The 21,390-nt window shown below is 37.9% G+C and overlaps 1 protein-coding gene across 2 annotated transcripts in view; it reads left to right on the top strand.

Moving 5' to 3' along the window:
- Window positions 1-940: 940 nt before the first annotated feature.
- The window catches only part of RB195_017166 (uncharacterized protein), a gene marked incomplete at both ends in the record, with an annotated part of 41,035 nt that continues 20,585 nt past the window's right edge, over window positions 941-21,390 (top strand). For both annotated transcript variants that reach the window (XM_064184044.1, XM_064184047.1), the window contains 11 exons: window positions 941-985; window positions 1,519-1,588; window positions 1,645-1,691; window positions 1,820-1,868; window positions 2,068-2,186; window positions 2,246-2,329; window positions 2,752-3,176; window positions 3,674-3,746; window positions 3,818-3,914; window positions 8,080-8,174; window positions 19,914-20,013. In XM_064184044.1, coding sequence (XP_064039925.1) covers window positions 941-985; window positions 1,519-1,588; window positions 1,645-1,691; window positions 1,820-1,868; window positions 2,068-2,186; window positions 2,246-2,329; window positions 2,752-3,176; window positions 3,674-3,746; window positions 3,818-3,914; window positions 8,080-8,174; window positions 19,914-20,013 — 1,204 coding nt within the window. The remainder of the gene's footprint in view (window positions 986-1,518; window positions 1,589-1,644; window positions 1,692-1,819; window positions 1,869-2,067; window positions 2,187-2,245; window positions 2,330-2,751; window positions 3,177-3,673; window positions 3,747-3,817; window positions 3,915-8,079; window positions 8,175-19,913; window positions 20,014-21,390) is intronic.

The following is a 21,390-nucleotide window of genomic DNA, read 5'->3' as shown; positions in this document are numbered from 1 at the left end:
ATTAGTTCCCTCGATTGGGACAACGAGCTAAATTCTTTGCTCATTCTCTGCGTCCCACGCTCCCACGTCTCCTCCAACAATATCACGAAATGATCAGAGTGCATTCCAACTTGTGTTGATAGTGACATCGATTTATTGATTTTTAGTCGCCCTTACTACTTAGCTTAGGTTATGGCAACAACAAAAGAAAAATAATAATGCGAATAATAATTAGAAAACGAAAAGTGGAAGAAAGCTAAGAAAAATTCAGGATGCATTAGAAATTTGTCCTTGTTTTATCTACATGGGACCCACAATTCCTATTTTTTTATTTTATTTAGGAACAACCAGCGATTATCTATGATCGGACAAAAGCGAAATTATAACATTCACATTCAAATTTTTTTCGGTGTGAAGGGAAAGTTGCGAAAACTTTTACAGTACGCTACAGTAGCACATACTTACCTACACCACCATCCCTGGATCTAGGGATGATTAAGGAGGAATGTGATCAACTTTTCTTATATTCTCCTATCATTTCTCGATCGCCCGAGCATTTATTGATTAGTGAGTTTTACTGATTTTTTTTTCTCCCAAATTTAACATTCTAAGAACTGTGAATCCACAACTAACATCAAACAACGGCTGTAATCCATAGTAATATCCGAGCCATACGTCGGTTTTTTTAAATTTCTTTTTTACCCAGCACACTGCATCACCAGCCGTGTTCATTTTGTGGATATTGATTACTTAAGCGTCATCGTAGAGCTCATTTGTTAAACATCATTGCCGTCCGAGAAAACAGCTTTTCTGCTTTCACCGACTCTCAACGAATTTACTGATAACAAATGTGACTCGCATATCGATCGGTATTGATTGATCAGTTAACATCTCTTTGCAGACTTGGTCGTGCTCGATCATACGTGCACGTTCCGGCACCATTTCCTGGTGATTACGAACTATGGGACCCCCGCCCCCACCTCCTCCACCCCCTCCATGCTTACCCGTGAGTTTCAATTTTTTAAGGATTATTTTTCATTTTTAATATCGATTGGCTGACCTTATCCGGACTTGTTCATTTACCACGTTGAGAAGAAACACGAATTGTAGCACAGTGGACAGCGTCAATCTGAACTGTGCACCAACAATTTACGATCGATTTTATTGATTAACTAGCTAGTTGATTACAATGCCGTATACCTTCTTATCCGAAGTTTTGCGGATAAAGATGTGTGAACGTCTGCTAAAAGCATGGTCAGGATCAATATATAAGGCTATCGCCTTTTCAGCTTGTCTGGCTAAAAATCGACCCATCGATTAACGCCAAGATCCGTAACTTCTTTCTTCTATCCTTTTGCTAACAATTAGTAGTGATTCAAAAAATCACTTAAAAGAAAAGCTTACGAGATGCATTTTCTATCGAAGGAGATAAAAACAATAAAATGAACTGAACAAAATAAAATAAAATAAGACAAAATATTGAACTTGTTTATTTTGACTTGTATTGTACAAATATTGATTTTTTTATTTACTTTACAGGCAGCGATACTACCATCTGGCGGGTGGAAGACAACGCAGACACCACGACGTGACAACAATACCGTATCTGGTAAAAGTTTCCCCATTGAATCAATAGGAATTGATCGGGAATATCGATTATTTCAGCGGCGTCCAAGCAAGTCCGTCCAACAGTGGACTCTGCGGCACTACAGGTACATATAGAAACATGTTTGCGCATATGCTAAGAAAAATCGAGGATTCGATTTGATATCGATCGATTGCATCAGGAAACGGAGAAGTGTAAGAAGTAACCATTGATAAGGTAATATTTATTATTCAGCACGCTGCCGCTCGCCTGCGCAAGACCGGCTACCACGAACAGATACGAGGTTTGTGGGTCCCATTTTTGTAATGAAGGCCCCTTCTTAATCAATATTTGCGTTTACCAGTATGGTTAATTCATTACAAGGTTAAGAAAATTATCCAAATGATCATTGTCTAGATTATTAAATCCACTAACCCCTTAATGGATCGATATCAGCACGGCACGCTCTAAAAAATCGATATTGAGAACATCGATACCTACAGGTGACGTCTCGAATCTATCCGATGGACGAGTGGCAGGAGAGAATCAACGACTGCCTAACGGAAATCGGACGTACGGCTCGCAGTTCAATCAGCTGGGAAGCGATACGTCCAGAGAGCCGGTAATCAATAAATCGATGTTGATGACATTGAGAAATGGCTAGTGATTATGTTTATGTAGATACATGCTTCGCCCGCTTATTCCGTGCACGCTGATCCGGTCCGCGTCGTACGTGGATGTGCCAATCCGCGCATAAATATCCAAGTGAGCTTTGTTTAACTGGGATCACCTGACTGTCCCATAAATTTTGATCCAATCAATAATGTGTAGAAGTAATTTGCGGTGAAACTAGGTATTCTTAGCGATCTTGGGTGGTTTATGAGATGATCGCTGTGATCACGCATCTCATAACCTCTGTTTTGTAAATGCTAGAACCGAAATGAGCCAAAGAAATCCAAAAACTCATTGGCGAGAACTGGTCCCCGTGAACGGAATATCATACTCTGAGGTCCTCGTTCCTACGTTAATTGCATAAGTAGGATGAATGCGTCGAATACAAAGCATTTATTATTAGCGTTTCTTTTATCCATCTTCTTTTACGGTATAACATTATTGATTGGAGCGTTAATTATGGGACAATGGAAAAAACATTGTTGAAAGAAACATATAGTTTGTTAATTTTTCAGACAACTGCCACACCACAACCGCCCGCCGCCCATGACTTGACATCAAAAAATCCTTATCAAACAATCAACAAACCATTTTCTGAGTCCTATATAGAAAACAGATTTGAATCGTCCGATATAACTCGTACCAGAAGCCCTCTACCATTCACCAGCACTGCCCAAACACAGCCACACTACAGAAACGTCAGTCCCCCACAACCATACGCTCCACCACATTATGAAAATCAACCATATACTCCGTTTCGTAATGAAAATGATACTTACACGCTACGCACACGCAGTCCTCCACGCTCGCAACCGTTGTCGCAGTATAGCCCCTCCGACAACTACAACTACCGTACTTTTACTAAAGAGACATCTCGTAAGGAACAACACACTACAAGTCCACGAACAACTGAGCTCGAATGGACCACACCATATCATCCGTGAGTTTACACGATTATTTTCTGTTGTTTTCTTTTTTCCCCTAGCCAAAACTATTGTAAGGACTCGTAGGAACAAAATAAAACTGCCCTGAAGTTATGCGCACGAATAACAGCGCCGCATACTTTGTTAAAGCACCGCCCATTCGAAGAGATTATCTATGCAAGCAACGAACTCTGTTGTAATTCATATAATTGACTCATAATTAATTCTGCACTGAACTACTCGGTTAACTAGGTAAAGTTTTAGCGAATCTCAGGAGATTTAGATTCCACCTCCTAAATTCCCTTCATAATTACATTTGTTGCAATGGGACCCCATTTCTCAAGACTTTACTTTCACTTTCCTCCTCTCCTATTTTTTCCCGCTAAACAACATGTTTTCCCCTTATTTGTGCACTGAAAAACCATGCCGCAGTAAAGAAGGCTGGACAAGTTCAAGACTGCGGCATGTTTCCAACAGTTTTCCTTCATGTGACATCGACATTCTACTTTTGCAGACCGTCCGATCACTCACCGATTCTTGATCCACACGCTCGTATCCGTGACTATGCTACAAGCCATTACGTCGAAGTCAGTTCTTCTCCTTGTTGATACGCGGTCACAGCGATTTTCCAAACGATCAATTTATCGATTGTTTACAGGAAGAACCAGCAAGTCATGATTATACTCGTTCTGTACGACGAGAAACAAATACCCGTCCTGCTCCTCAGGATTTTGCCACATCGATTCGAGATCACGGTGAGAAGAAGTCATATTTTGAATCTGGATGTGCTTACATTCTGGGTTACTGTATAACGTCGTTTTGATCCACATTAGATAGTAAGTACCGCAAAAGAGGTCCCCAACAGAGGGAGAGACATGCAGGAAAGTGGAGGCCTCTGTTAAATGCACAAAAATGCAAAATTTCTACTTTTCGACTTCAAGGATTCTCATGGGACGTGAGCGTGAGCGACATACTTAAACTAACCCTCAATTTTAGGCGTAAATGGTCCTTTTACTAATCTAAGGCTCAGTATACAGTAATATTAATTGTAAGCGCTTGAGGTGAGACGAAATATGTCCCGTCCCTTTCCTATCATTGCACCGATTGATAGTTTGAAAAACTCCTGGCATTGCTATTTCCGACCTTCCATGTCCACAACCGCACATATTTATTTATTGAAAACACCGGCAGGTTTGTCATAAAACAAAAAAAAAGATGGAACAGAGCTCACTAGAATTTCGCCTGAATTTTACACAACAAGACTGACCCTTCAAAGTATAAGGGGTAGTGGGTTGGCAGGTCATTCTCCTGCTACAGAAGATGAAAAATCCTCACGCGAGATCCTTTTTCCAAATCCAGAACACTACGGTAGATTAACGGATACCAGGGTTTGCGTGACCATCTTAACCGCGAACGGAGGAGTCAATTAGGTACCCTGGGCGAACGGATTGGGAGACCTCAAAGGCAAGAGTTCACAACTTTTCTATCCGGCTAACCACCACTAGGAGAGAATAAGGGCCAATTGTAGGAGCGAATTTGAAAAAGAGCATCTCAAGGCAGAATTCCAGCTAGACAGTGTCATACTGAACCAACAGAAAAGAGAAACTAAAATTATGAGCTTAAAACACATATCGACCCAATGCTTATTGTGGTCGCTTGATGGAGTCTCAATGTCTCTGAAACAATAAAATTTTAGGCTTCGCTTATAAGTAGAATAGTAAGGACATTTAATTTGGATAGCCTGCTTCTGAATATCTTCGAGTTCGGACTAGAAATAACTTTAGCTGGAAGCAAATTAATCCAACGCACAATTCTGCAGAAAAAGGAGTTTAAGGCATCACTCCACGAATCTGGAGTGATACGGATTTCAGGTGGAAAACGGCCTGGAAGATACGGCGCGTGCACAAGGCTGGCGCGCTCCAGTCGAACTCTTTGTAGAAAATAGCGCCCCGGAACGCTCAAAGCCGCATCTTCCGGGCCGTTTTTTTACGGCGATTAGGAAGAAATGGACGGAATCACTTTCCTGCCCTTCATATACGATCCCGTTTAAGCATTGCCTACCTGAATCTAATACATGCTTGCCTTTTGCTTAACTTCCATTCATAAGATAAAAAAAACGAAAACTAAATCGTTGACTGCTCGTCTGTTCTTCAAGCTCTTTAATTTCAAAGAGTTAAGTCGAATTTCATAGGGAGGAATTGTTTCGAGGTAACTCGGGTCGAGAAAGCATCTATATTAAACCAGCCTAGTAAAAATTGGTTGTACTTTTTCTAACTTTTTGATATCCTTCTTCAAGAATGACAAAAAATATTACTGCGGATTTATTTCCAACTGAGTTCCCCATTGTTCCGAGAAATCCCGCACATCTCTTAGGCCATGCTCTTGAAATATCCGTTCCTTAATATTTACTCTTAAGCAAATGAACGTGCGTTAAGCACGAAACATTTCACTTTTTTTATTGACACAACTGTTACATTGGCGTGTTTACCTGCTGCGTAGCGCAGTCGAACGTAACCAGTTAAACTTCACGTACGTGACATGCGCCGCCGTTGTTTTGAAGTGTCGTATGAACTCAGTTCATAGAAAAAAAATCTGAACACCGGCTTACGTCATCTCCGCGTTTATTTAATTGTTCAAAGAAAAAGAGTTCAACTTTGCGTTGGTGCGATTTCTAATCGTACTGTCATACCAGTTGTAAACACACCATAGAAAATTAATCTACCCTCATAAGTGTCATTCCTAATTTTCTGATACATTTATTTTTACTTTAATCAACCACAAAAGTATTCCAATCAATAATGTAGCCAACAGAGTAGTCAATAAGCGTGGTCCATCTTCGATGTAATAGATTATTGATTTTTTCGTCCGAGGACTACGGTTGCTGTGAATCAGAGTGCTGGCGATCGTGAAAAGAAACTTATAGAACAAGCTAGTACATTCTGGACAAATTGCTTACTTGTTGAGGTTATGCTCCGGCCACTAGTCGATAATGTGCCATGTCTCATAGGTTGGTAGTCGCCTGCGTCCCGCAGGCATCATAATTGACACAGTTGATTGCTATTGTAACTGTTAGAATACTGATAGATGTAAAAGTGCATGTAAGAGAGTACAAGAACTTGAAGGAACGCGTAAAACCGCTCATCCACGTGGGACCACAGTGATCCCTTTACCAGGAAAGAAGGGTGGAACTAGTGGGAAGTCATGCCGTGGAAAATGGATCCAGCTACCGAGTAAAGTATTTATTTTATAACTAAATCTTGCAAATATTTTTATTGCGGTGCAATGAAAATTGAGGAATAGTGCTCTGTTACCGCGTACGAGATTCCATGAACATCGCAGTAATCATATACAGAGGGCGAAGAAATAAGAAAAGTAGTTGGTTTTGGCCTATCTGTGTGGGGATCAACGCGATTCGCGAATTCCGAATCGTTTGATGTGTCTAGTCTATACAATCGTTTGCCGAATTTCGAACTGTGGACCGTGTAGTCGCAGCGAAACCACCTACCACTACGCTAAACCCGTCCTTCAACGATAGATTAGGCTGGCTACTTTTTTTTACACAAGCCCACCCTTACATTTTCATTTTAATACATTTTACATTTTCATAGTTCCCACTATATGTAGTCATCCGTAAATGTATTCACTATAAAAGTCGATCAGTCGGTATTTCATCTTTCTGGGAGGGTTACAATTCCCTGAGACCAAAAGGTGGGAGACTGAGACTTGAAGGCATCAGCTCATGAATCTGGGGTGGTACGGGTTTCAGGTTCAGAGTTATGCCTATACGGTTATGGCTATGTGGAGAAAAAGGTGATTCCGTCCATTTTTTTCTAATTGCTGTAAAAAACGGCCTGGAAGATACGGCGCGTGCACAAGGCTGGCGCGCTCCAGTCAACTCCTTGTAGAAAATAGCTCCCCGGAACGCTCGAAGTCGCATCTTCCCGGAGGTTTTTTACGGCGACTAGGAAGAAATGAGCGGGATCCCACGCGTTTCTGCAATCTACGATCCCGTATAGTCTTTGACCATCCATATCACGTCAGATTCGTGGAGTGATGCATTTAAAGAGCAGCTCAATAGTGTAGATTTGAGGTCAGTGAAAAAATTGAGCAGTTTTCGCTTTAAGGAATGGTTAAACCCAAAAAAGTGGTACTCTGATGGGGTGACGTAAGAGAAATGGGTTGCAACGGAGTTCGATCTCAAACAACAACGCCTGAAGTTGGCGGCGAATGACTTTTGGTCCCAGGGAATTGGGACCTACCCAGAAGGATGGAATAGTGTCACAGACACTCATGGTGAATGCAACGAACGAATGGTCATCAAAATATGATTAGGAAACTATAGAATTGTAAAAGGTATGCGTGTGAAGGAAATAAGTAGCCAAAAAATAAGTTCAACCCGCCGGAATTCACAGTTTACAGCATCTCGGAATCTAAAATCTTTCCTGTTTTACAGTAGGCAGAGGCCCTCATACTATGAGCGTGTCCTACACGAGGATGAACCCCATTCCGGTCTGCATCTCATCATCTTTGAGTTTTCCTTCGTTAGAACCAAAAAAAGAGGTGGAATCACCTACGTATGATCTACAGTCGTCTTATTTGCTCCAGAGGAATTTATTCCTAACCCAATTTTGGGACCACAGCCGGTCATTGTGTCTCGTTGCGTTCTCAGTGGTCTCGATCCTGATTGTCCCATCGATGGGAGCACCGGGGCCATCGGTGGGGTATCACGTTATGCCGACACAACAACATCAAGTGTATTCTGAAGGCGTCAGAAAAAGCGCGGGGTTTTTACTCTAATTGATCAGAAAAAAATTAAAAAATGCGAATAAAAAATAAAAGAATGGATGTAAAATGAAATATTTTTGTTTGAAAAGTATCCAAGATTTGGTTGGGCGTCATCGTCAATCCTTCTACATTCAGGTCTTACCGTCACTCAACGTGAAGCAAACCGATACCAATCCAGCACCTTACGCTCACATGACGGGCTCCCATTCGACGCGAACCGAATCTATCAGGTTTGTTCCACTAAAATTGGATCCCAAGGCGAATTTGACTACGGTAGAGTGCGACCACATCTTCTAAACTCTAACTGAACAAAGTTTGCTAATGGTTCTGTGCAAGGCAAAGAAGAAAATCTATTCTACTTTTAATATATAGCCGAAATTTGTGAACATGGAGGTCTCATAGCAACCCTGTTTGTCCACATCTACAATTCTCTAAATATTTTACAGAGAAAGGATTAAGTAGAAGCAATTTGCTTGATGTATCTATTATGTCAAAATCAACCTCATAACTTACTAGCAAACGTTGAAGAAAGTTCTTTTTTTCTGAAATTTCCTCAAATAATTATTCAACTAAAAGCATGAATTCACCTTGATAAAGCGAAGTTGTTGCTGATGCAAAAGTTCAGTGCATTACAAAAAAGAAGTTGATGTTTGCAACATCCGTGATCTTGTTCTATGAAAAATCAATAATTCAATAACACCAAACACACCGTTCTTGTGAAGGGTTCGATCATCAATAAGCTTTATCACTCGAATCAATGGATAAATTTGTCGAGAGTATTCGATTGTTTAGTGTTTTTTTTTACCGAAATCTGGTTTTCAATATTCCAAGTACTTCTTTTTCTCGTTTTTAGAAATTTTTTAAAATTATTGTTTCGTATACGTATTTTAAAAGCCAAGATTTATTTATTTATTTATTTATTTATTTATTTATTCACATATACGAATTGTGCAACAGAAAGAAAAAAAAAGAAAACACGTCTGTCCAAGTCAGAAGATTTAAGAAAAAATCGAAAAAGTTATTGTCAGTCGCGCATGGCACAGTCGTTTTTGTGGCGATGTTGGGACTTAAAGTTTTTAAAGGCATCACCTCACGAATCTGAGGTGGTGCAGATTTCAAGTGGAGTATTCGTATAAAGGATGGGAGGCTACGGAGAGGGGGGTGATTCCGTCCATTTCTTCCTAATTGCCGTAAAAAACGGCCTGGAAGGTACGGCTTCAGGCGTTCTGGCGCACTATTTTGCACGGGGAGTTCGATTGGAGCGCGCCAGTCTTGTGCGGCGCCTCATCTTCCGGGCCGTTTTTTACGGCAATTAGCAAGAAATGGACGGAATCACCTCCCTCTCCGTAGTCTCCCATCCCGTATACGAATACTCCACCTGAAATCTGCACCACCTCAGATTCGTGGGGTGATGCCTTTAAACGAAAGCTGGTCCCAGGGTAGGAAAACAGGCAGATGACAACAAAGTCAAATCCATATATGAGGATGTTATTAAGAATACGGAGGTTATTGCCCGGCGACAAGAATTGACGTGTGGGATCAGTTCTCGTTTCAACTTTGTATCATGATCGCCTGAGGAAGTACACAGAAATGTTATCTGAAAACAATGTTTCCGAAAATAGCTTGCTTTTTTTGGAAGAAGTACTTTGCCTCGCGTCAGTAATTAAATTTGTAAAATGATTTTGAAATCAAGGTGGTTCGAAATCAATCAGTTGGTGACAAATGTGCTCTATAATGTAATATCTGCTCCAAGTGACCACAGGACCATCTTTTAAATTTTGGATTTTGTTTATGCAACATCGTCTACGCTTCTATTAGCAAACATCCTGAGCGCTCCTAAGCTTGCGTATGCGATTCTCATTTTAAGCAAATTTGTTGAGCTGTCTGGTCGAGCTGATAGAATTTTCTCCCCGAGGATACTCAAAAGGGAAAACAATCCTCGAAGAGAAAAGAAGCCCGTTCTCGTACTCATCTTCATCCTGCGCTCGTACCGCAATGGGCAATCGGTGCCCACATTCTGTTTCCTCGTTTTCTCTTATTTCAAGAAAAAAATGTCATTTTAGTTTAGTTAATAGTTAGTTTTAGTTTATTTAATTGTTTGTACCTAATTCTCTCATTTGAACTCGCAAATTTATGGTTTTTGGAGAAATCGGATGTGAAAAGGTGTTGTAGATTCGAGAAACAGTTCTACACACAACCGAATTATTCGATCATTCGATTATTCGATCATTCCCACAGTTCGCAAATATCCTTAACTCTTTGACGATAGACTTTTTTCTGGTCCATTGAAATGATTTTGCTCAGCGTTGGGCCGCAAACTTCTCAGTGGTTATTTTTCTTGGATTTCCAAATTTTAAAAATTTTTTGGTGCTTAATGAGTTCACATTACTATTTCTTACTATTATTTCGTTGTTCAAATATAGCTCCTAGACGTCGACGGGGTTAGATACGCAATGAAAACGAGATGAAGGAAGTCGTCAACGGGTTAAGGACGTCGTTGCTGCTCCCATCAGAGGAAAAGTGTAGTTTTCCTTCTCCGGAAAAGTTCTCCATTTGACTCGTTTTCCCCGCCTCTTTCCTAGACCTACCTTGTTCCATCTTAGATCGTCATTTGTGGTCTCTGTTACTATAGAGATACATACATTTTGAGCAGTTTATTCCATGCGTTCGGCTCGTAGACAAGCGTTTCCACATGCTCTCTTGTCAAGGATTGATGAACGGGTAAGTGAATCGTCCAGAAAGATACTCAAAGGAATATGATCTTATCTTTCCGATTCTTTCTAAGTAAAAAAAACAACTAAAAAACAAAACAACAACAAAAACAACAAACAAAAACAAAAAAACAACAAAAAACAAAAACTCTCACTTATTATTATTTGTTATTTAGCGGGAAAAATTCTAAAGATAAAAATTTCTTTACCTAGTAGATACATACAGGCATACATAGAAGCACAGGCGTGATTCACAGGTGCTTCGCTGAAAACAACCATCTACAAAGTAAAATCATAGAAGCAAGGAAAAAAATTAAATTTAGAAAAAAAAAGCTGAAAGTTAAATTTAGAAAAAAGAACTTTAGAAATTTGGAAAAGATAAGTATTATTAATATGAATTAAATAAGAATTGACCCACACTTTATTATTGAAACAAATTAAAAGAGTTGTAATCAAAATAAAAAATGAATCGTTCCTTTTCCTCTTCCTAGATGATTTCCCGTTCATAGATCAGGCCTGACCCCTGAGGCGAACATGCGGGATCGTCGCAGTTCGCCAAAAATCCACGAAAACACATCCAATTAAATTTTTTTTTGACTTTCTAGACGATACCAACATAATTGGAGTTTTTATAGATTTTTTCACTGCATTTTCCATACGTTGCATGCTTGAATCAAATATGTACAATTTTTCTTCTCCGGAGAATTTAATTACAACGATGATGTCATTCTTTCGCACCGGAATTGCACTGCAAGGAAAATTTTCATTGGTGTAGAAAAATCCGTAGCATGTACGGCGTTGATTTTCTCTTTCCATTGTTTTTTTAAACGAAATCCAGTAAAACCAAGCTAGGCATAAATGCTCCAAAACGACTGAAGTTTGGTTCTCAAAAATATTAAAATTAATTATTTATTTATTGATTTATGGCGATTTTTCGCCTTTTTTTGATTTCTTGGATTAATGGCGTTCGGATCTAATATATGATCTCGAAAAATTCCCCTTCATTCCGTTCCCCGCCATCCTCCGGTAGTTCCGAATCCATGATCTTCGATTTTTGAATAAAAGAGTTTATCTTTCTATCAATTCAAACTAACCCCAAATGTTCTCCGCTTTACTTTTTATTCTAGTGCTGCGGTAGTTCCGAAGCATCCATCACCACAGCATCGTATTCTTTGTAAGCTATTCACCTTGAAGAAATTTTAAATCTTTTTATTAGCATTTTTTACTGGCAATTATTAGCAATACGAAGATTTCTCCTCTGCATATTCTGCAATTGCGACTAATACTTCCAGCGAGTTCCGGTCCACTTCCGGTTTCCTTTGAATTGAGAGTCAAGTTATTCATTTCGTACAATTTTCTAACCTTTTACCCTCCAAACCAATCGATAACCATGTTTTCCTCGGTGATGTTGAAAATATGGCGTAGGCTCATTGAAAACAGCATTTTAATGAGGTGTTTTACGATTTGGGTAGGTTTCATCGCTTTGGATCAAAGATCACATTTTAATTTATATGAAATTTTAAACGCGTTAATTAAATCCCCTGTGCCTGTGGTTCATCAGGATTAAAGTGAATCTTTTTTTTCTGGCACGAGAAATTCACGTGAAAAATTCGGTCGACGAGTGGTGACGTCAAAATTTACGGGACGTATGCTGGCGTGTACTTCCGGCAGTCATTTCAGGCTCCAACCACCGATGCTATTTTCACATGCACCTCTACGGTGCACGATCAATAACGCGCGTTCACACTTCGTACTTGTACTTGTTCGGGAAAAATCCTGTAAAATTGTGATTTTTTCCTTATTCTGGGTCGCTAATAGCGTAGATTATGGTACGCGGACTTGAAATTGGCTTCTTTTCTTTCCTCTTCTCGTTTTTTTTTTCTCCTAAATTTATTTACGGAAAAGTCCTTAATTTAGTTCATTTCCTCAAATGCTTTGGAATCTCGGCAAACAATAAAACCACTTCAGGATAAAAATAAAACCAAGCACTCGGTGCACTAGTCGTCTGCGTCTCTCATTTCACTTTATCTCTCATTCACCCATCTCTCTCCAAGTACACTTTTTTTTTGCAGAAATTCATTTTGTAGCGTCGTATAAGTGAATGAATTTTTCCGGATCCAATTTTTTTGCGAAAGTTTCAAATTTAGTCCTTTACTCGTTTCATTCGCAACTCTCCTTTGTCTGAAGCGCTCAGTAAGTGAAAGTTTTCGAATGATTTTTGTAAAATACATTTTTTGTGGTTTTTTTTTTGGGAATTCCTCAGTAAAAATAAAAAAGAAATGGTCTTTCGACAAAGGAACACGTAAATAGAAAAGCACGTGTGTGCTGCGCTACTAGCGCTGAATTTACTCTTGTAATCAATTTAACACTAGAAAAACCACTAAGTTCCTCCTCTAATATAATTTAAATAATATTTGAACTTCAGATTCTCACTTCACTTCAAAATAAACTTAAAATAAAATAAGTTAAGCAAAATTTAACAGTGCAATTATTCAAATGACACATAATAATTACTCGTGGAATGCGAAAACCATAGAATCATTTAATTGCTCCTGGGAATAATTCTAATAACCAAACCAGACAACAAATTGAGAGTATCCAAAACGATTCGACAACTACATCCGATTTGCTCATTATAAAATGTACATATTACAGTATTATTATTATTACAGTACATGTTTTTGCGAAAAAAATAGAAGGAAAAACGTAAAGAGTAATCCCAAGAAATAAAAGAGCGAACTAAACCCAACAAGGAATTCAATGGATTTTCTGAAATACGGAAAAAGTGATTTTCTCTTTCTCTACCTTTCTTTTTTTCTTATCTTTCCATTTCTCCACATCATCGAAATTTACGGAAAAGTCTCATAGAATTGGAATTTTTGTCCGAATTACACGTAAATTCTCACGGTTTATGACCATTTCTTGTATTTACACAAATCATTACTCGTGGATTAAAGGATTTTGGTGGTGGTGGTCTGACCACATCGTCCAATATTTGCACTAGTTTGAGCTTCATGAACATAGTGATGTGCCTAGCTGGTATAGGTTGAAGCAACCATGAACATCAGCTGACATCAGCCGAACAATCATCAATATTACTGGATTTTTCGGGCCGTTGAGAAATTTCGCACATGTTTACATAGTTTTTGAGTGCTTATTAATCTTTTCCAGTTGTTCTGCATGCTTTTTGCGCTGGGGTTTTCTTTTTTGTCTTTTTTGAACAGCAATATTTTAGGTTTCGTTTCCTCGAACGATTAATTTAAGATATTTTATTGCTTTACAATGTGAAACGTTCAGCTGTACAGCTGACCCTTTCATAAATCCACACCTCAGCCACCGCAACGAAAACCAACCGGACTAATTCTGATCTGATCGTATAGATCGCATTGAACTAACGCAACTTATTATTAATTTTATTTTTTGTATCTTTTTGGAATCTTTCCTGATATTTTTTATTGTTCATTTCATTACTTATATCTTCTTTGATTTTTTTTGACATTTTTTAAATTATTTATTTCATTTGTATTTTTTCGAAGTATTTTTAAATGCATATTTTATTTTTTGCATATTCTATGTTATGCATTTATTTTATTCCTTTAAATTTTATATACATACTTAATCTTATCCCTCTTCCCAGGGTGCTATAAGTTGAAGTTTTCCACTAATTTTTGAAGCCTCATAACCGTGTATAAAACAAAAATATTTACGTCGTGCGAAAACTGGTCCCCGAAATATCGTTTAAGCCACTAAATGTTCTATGATCGGGAGCAGGACCTTTTTTTCGTCAGATATCGAGACAAATAGGAGGTACTGAGAGAAAAACAGAGAAGAACTAAGATAAAAATTAACAATTTCTGATCTCAACTTCTTGAGATTCTTCCTGTTGTTGACGTTCATGTTAAAAATCAGATTAATTTAAATCATTTTAAAAATCAAATTAAATCAAATCATATTAAAAAAGAACGTGTTCATTTGAATCGTACTCTACAGAGGGTACAACCGTATTGACTAAACGCTCCAGATACATATGACTTGCCCTTTTCATGTAAATTTACATCGATGTCATTGTCGAATCGCCGATGTTACGTGATGTGATGATTCGGAATAAACGATGATCCATAACTATTCACAGTTCTGATTCATTCGTTTCCCATTCATCTTATGAGCGAAAAACTCACATCTGTCCCATTCATTACGGTAGAAGGTCATAATTTTTGCGTTAATTAAATAGATGTTTTTATTTTCTTGAAAAGAAGTAATTTACTTTCTTTTACGAATCCTAAGTTATTTAACTTCAATACGACATGACATATACATATGTATAGTTCCTGGTATTAATGTTTACCGGAATGACCGCAACGCGTCCGAAACAATCCTTCCGCACTTTCTCCGTTGAGTGCACATGAACTTTTCTGCATTTTATTCTGATCTAACTGAAAATAACTTAATCGTTGTTTCAAAAGTGTATGATCTGCAGGATGGAGACCATCGATACCTAAAAATCTGGAAGATATGGATAATGCCTGTTCTGTTTTTCACACTATCTTCCTTTTTTCTCCAAAATTTCGCTTGTTAAGCTTATAATGAGCATTATATATATATATATATATATATATCAATAATATCAATCGTAGATCGAGCAGCACGAAAGCCAGCTCGCTCTTCGCGCGTTGTTTCTTCGCGATGCTTAATAAGTCGGTTCAGGATAGTCCGCTCCAAAACCTTGTAATAGTAATGTAATTAATATGTATTTATAATTCCCTGGACAATTTCTTAATTTATATTAATAATTAGTACAATTTTTTGATCAAAACCGTCATCTGCCTCGTTTATAATGTGGGATTTTTAGCTCTTTCTCCGACGTACACTATCATTCATCCTTTTTTCCTTCTTTACAACAAACATAGCTATCATTCGTCGTTTGAAACAATGAATGACAAATGAATAAATAATAAATAAAAAAAAATTGAGTGAAATAATAATAAGATAATAGGAAAAAAGGGTAAAATAAAATAGTGAATAATAAAAATAAATGAATGATTTCTAATCGCCAGCATCCTTTCGACTCCCATTATTTCGTGATGCTTAAGACTTCCCCATGTATGAGTTGTACCGCCAAAAAACTCATAATGGTAGATGAGAATTTTCGTTTCCAGGATAACTTCCGACGTTCTGCAATTTTACCCCGGAAATATATTTTAAGCACTTCTTTCTGCATTTTTTCTGGTGTTGTGATAGATTTATTTCATCCAGAGTTTTTATTGCTTTTTCTAGCTCAACTTTCTGCTCAAATTTGTCGAAACTTGCAGAATTTGCTATTTTAATTTGATTCCCATCGAAGAACACAAAGCGCTAGACGAAAACAAACCAAACCAAACCATTTTTCTCAAGGATTTGGTGTGTTTCTGCCGGGTTTATGGCCTTTTTATATATGCTGGCTTTCCTCATGCGCTGTTCATTGATCATCTACTCCTTCGTTCGCCGAAATGGCGATATTAATTTTCTGCATTGCCGCAACGAGGACGAGTTTTCCTCTGCTGTGGAATATTTGTCGCTCTGAAACTTATTTATTTGGTCGCATTTATGTTCGGAACTAATGCATTATCTTAGTTTAAAAAAAAGTTTGAAGAGCTTATCGCTAAGCAACCTGGCTTCGCCTTGTTACTTCAAGCAGAACAGAGGTTTTTATTATACTCAGGAATATCCTGGAATAACAGTTCACAAACCTGCACGAGAACCGCTCAGAAGCGCTCTATATAATTAATTATATAATTTATATAATATATATATAATAATTTCCAAATAATTTAGTTCTAAATGTATGTAATGCTCTATATAATTCATTTATTTTTACTAATTATGATTAAATTATTATTAGATAGACCCTTCTAATTCCTCCATACATTTCTACTCTGTATTCGGAAAGAATGTCGCAATGAATGGTTCAATCGCTAATGATAAAATACCTGACGAGATCTGGTCCCCGACAGTGTTACTAAAAAATCGTTTCCCACTTGTTGCGTGGTTGCTGTTTCAAATAGTACAGAATCTGGGATATTGCAGTAGAAAAAGAACTAAGCTGACTTTTGAATATCTTCATTGTGTAGCAAGGGAAAAATATCTTCCTGTGGGCCAAAAAAAAAGCAAAAAAAAATTTAAGCGAGTTTATTTTTTCTTGTTGTGCCAATCATGTTTTTGGTGGAACTTTATTTCTGGCTTGACGTTTTGACAATCTCGTCTTTACGACGAGCCTGAAAACGGTGATTTTTTTTTGTGGATTTAGTGCTCCTCGGTCCAAGAGATCCGTGCAAATGGCAGAGTTTGAGAGTATCGCGTTTCTTAAAACGAAGAAAAAAGCGAAGAAGAAAAAATACGCGTAGTTGGGAGATGATCTCGTTCTAGCGATGCGACCATTTCAAGCACGTAAAAGCCATGTTGTTGACCCATTTCGCCATATGTGTAATGAGGTTCTAATGAGGTCTTTTTTTATGAGCGTTTTCCACAATAATGCACACCAGCTTAGTTGATTTTCTCTCTTTTGCGCATGTCCTTCTTTTGTCATGAATTCTCCTCTAAATAAAAAAAATTATTGCGTCATTTTTTTTTCTCTCTCTTTTCTCACAAATTCTCTTTGAATTATTGCAAAGAAGAACATGAATGAGAAAGAATTAAAAAAGAAATTAGAATGAAAAATCAAAATAATATTAGAATAAAATTAATATTCAGTAAGAGTAAGAAGAACATTATGAGTCAACCAAAATTAATTTTAAAAAAATTAAAATTGAGAAATTAAAATTAAAACTAAAAATTAAAATTAGTAGCTATATTCTGCGAACCACAAATTCTTGGATATTGGTTTAAGTGGTGAATAAAAGTGCAAATCTAAAGCATTGTGGTTGTTCTATGCTCTTTTATTCATTTACTTGTTTATTTGTTGTATTCTCATTGAAATTATACGAATATCAACATAATATTCACATGTAAAATTGCTCGTCACTCAACTTGCGGTTTAGTCGCAGCACAACATTGAATTGACAATAATTTTCATGGCTTTTCCGTAGAAACCGCAATTTCTATGTGAAGAGAAGTTCCTATAATACGCATTGGGCTTGGCTGAGGAAGTTTTGAAACTCAGCCCTTATGTTCAAATAAGTTTCTACAGTTTTTTCTTTGTAGATTCTCAAAAATTCCTGAGAATCACCAAAATTGACGTGGAATCCTGGAGAATGGAATTCTTTTGATGCAATCTTTCGAGCAATATCATTTCTTTTAGCGTTTAATTTGCAAATTACTGGAAAATAGGAATATTACTCCTACACGTGGATATCATCCATATTCAGAGAAACTCACTTAAAAGCATCACCCCACGAATCTGAGGTGATACGGATTTCAGGTGGAATATTCGTATACGGGATCGTAGATTACGGGGTGATTCCGTCTATTTCTCCCTAGTTGCTGTGAAAAACGGCCCGAAAGATACGGCTTCAGGCGTTATGGCGCACTATTTTCTACAGGGAGTTCGACTGGAGCGCGCCAGCCTTGTACGGCGCCGCATCTTCCGGGCCGTTTTATATGGCAATTAGGAAGAAATGGCCGGAATCACCCCTCTCTCCATAGTCTCCCATCCCGTATACGAATACTCCACCTGAAATCCGTACCACCTCAGATTCGTGGGGTGATGCCTTTAATTGCTTTACTTGCGTGAATTATGATTGAAAGGGAAGTCCTAGCGATTTCCATTACGACGCTTTTCATTTTTCGCATTATTGATTATTTTATTCATGATTTTTCATTAATAAACTGTTTAATTAATTAATTATTCTATGAAACGCATAATTTCGCCTCCCCTCGTTTGTGTCGGCCCGGCACAATTTTTGCAATTCGCCGACTGATCCAATGCATTTGACGGATTTTTTCGTTGAAAACAGTTCGTCAATTACACGGATATCCCAACATCAGTACCGGATTTCAATTCACACTAAATTTCAACACATTTATTAATCGTCTGCACGTCCGATTACAATTTTTTCGTTGATTTTTAGACCAAAATTATTCATTGCATTCATCTCGAAATATATCGATTTTAATTGCACATCTGACGATACCGGTTTTTCGAGTGCAAGCGCAATTTCGTTTTATTTTTGATGACATCTTTAGATAGGCCTATTTTCGTCATGTATAGCTCAGTTTGGCTGCCATTTGAATATCGCATAGCATTTTTTCCCCTGACGCTTTTTTTCTGCTTTTCGTTTAGAAATAAGACATTCCGTGTTTTTCTTCACTTTTTACTTTGGGAAGAGAATCTTGTGTTCCTTGCTCGGCCCTTTTTTCCACTGTTCCTTTCGCTTCCTTTTTTCTCGGGAAATAAATTAAAAACACCTTTAAAATTTGTTCGTTCATTTAAAATTCAAATTAGACGAAGTAGGGAGCACACAACGTAGCCGATCCTCTCTCCTACACTTCTGCCTGACTCGATCCTGATTTCGCGGAACCGAGTGGACCTTTCTAAGTCTTTTTTCTTTGTAGTTCTCAGTTTCTTCTTGTGACAGTATGAAATCGGTACGAGCACAAGGAAGGAAATCGCTGGAACACAAGGAAAAACCTAGGAAAGGGAAATATTTTGTGTTATCACATCAACACATCGGAAAGACTTTGCAGACTTTTTTATCCATGACATCCAATTTAATGACAGTAGACTCGTAAAACGACGGCGATGAGTCGAATGATTCGAAGGAGAAACGAAAAAATGAAAAGGAAATAGGAAATGAAGAATAGAATAGAAGAATAACTTTCGAGTAAAACTACGTAGCACTTCCCTGGACCTACTCATTTCCTTGTTAGCAAAAAAATAGTCTTGGTATGGTTCTAAACTCTGGATGGAATTTATCCAAAGTGAAGCAAAGCCGATAGAAAACTGGATGCCGATCGTTTCTTTCACCACGGTCTTGCACCATTTGGGCATTTCTTCGTAAACAATTGAGTTAATCCTGGAAAATCTTATCAATTACATTTTATCTATTTTAATATGAGGCTGGCTATTGATTCTAATTTTGATTTTAATTCTAATTTTGACTTTTAACGCTTTTCTAATGCAGTTATTTGTTTTCTACGCTTTATAGCATTGATTTAAACGCCTAAAACCTCAACATTTAGTCTTTTTACTTCTCTGCTACTTCGACCTCAAAAAAAAAAACACTAATCCCATTGCAAGAAACGGCCAAATTGATCCGAATGTAGATCGATTATTGATCTTTCCAGCAATCCTATTCCGGTGACGAAGTCGATCGTCTTGTTACAAACATGCAAACTGAGATGCACGTCACTCGATCACCATCGGGACCAGCCGCATCCAGAACAGGTGAGAAGTGTGTGACACCCATCTATGTTTAGTGGATTTAATAAAATTTTCCAGAAAATATCAAAAAAATTCTCGTCCCCATTCACATTCCGAGTGGGCCAATTTTGTCAGATTTGCCAATATATCCCTAAAAATCGTTAACAACCTCGGATCTATGCTTCCAAATGCCAAAATATAACAACTGTATGGGAATGTTGTCAACATCGGAAAAACTATGAATCCAACCGTGGATGAATTTCAATTTTTGGATATTTGATCAGAACAGGAAGCAAAGGGCGCTGCGAAAACATTTTTAGAGTTGTTAAGTCGGACAGCGACATAGTACGTATTTGTTTACTCACATCATATGCACGAGATTCGACGCAAAAGTGCAGAATTTTGACGGGAACACAATTCCAAAGCAGTTCTCTTTACATAACGACATACGAAAGGATAAAGTCACTGGCGTATGGATCCAGTTGGGATGCGCCAACGCGTTTTACTGTAATTCGTGCTCGTTGCGGTTTTTAAACGCGTGTTGGCCGATAGAATGACTTGCGGGGGCCAGCCGATGTGTCAAGTCAATATTTTTATTCTCTCAGACAGGTGTGGTATCAATTTATCGACCCCGGAGGGCATCCGGGTCGTAGTTGGCGCTAGGGCTGTTTCTAACGATCGACCATGCGGTTACAGCGGAACTCTTACCGACTCCGCTAAATCGCCCCATAACTGCGATATAATTGCGTCAAAATAACCTCAAAGCTGCGATGACCTGAAAATATCTGAGTGTAATCCTAAAGAAGTGGGCGTGATCAAACTATAAACACTAATCTGTGAGAAATTTTGAGTTTTTCTGACCTATTCGAACCTGTGCATTAACCTTTTGAGCTATGATGACAGACTACAGAGATGTTTCTGGATTTATCGTAGAAATGAGGGCTGAGCTATGTACACTTTTCAAACACTCGTGGAACTCTCCATTATGACCTAATGAATGTGAATAACATTTGGAAATTATTGTGGAACGCGGAATTCATTGTCCAGAGCGGGAATTAGCGGGAATTGTAGCCAGAATGGATCGTTCTGTCCATAGGATCATTTCCAGAAGTTGGATTTCTCTTTTGAAAGTAGGAGTAGAAAAATATGTTTGCTAAATTAGGTGAAAATACTTAAGAGCTGATTAATTGATTAGTTCTGCAGATAGTTGATGAAACTTGAGCTGAGTGTGAAGACTATAAAAAATAAAACGGTTGGTAGGGATAAATAAAATGGGAAGTAAAACCCTGTAAGAACATTTCAAGAAAAAAGTAAATGTTCTCTAGTAAAATGTCAAAGTCGGTTTTTCTGCTCCTTCCTTCTTGCTCTTTTATCGCACTCCCTTTCATTCTACTTTTTTTA

The sequence above is a fragment of the Necator americanus genome, chromosome II (genome assembly GCF_031761385.1).
Source record: "Necator americanus strain Aroian chromosome II, whole genome shotgun sequence".
In the NCBI taxonomy this organism is placed as follows: domain Eukaryota; kingdom Metazoa; phylum Nematoda; class Chromadorea; order Rhabditida; family Ancylostomatidae; genus Necator; species Necator americanus.
This window is presented reverse-complemented; position numbering and strand designations above follow the sequence as displayed.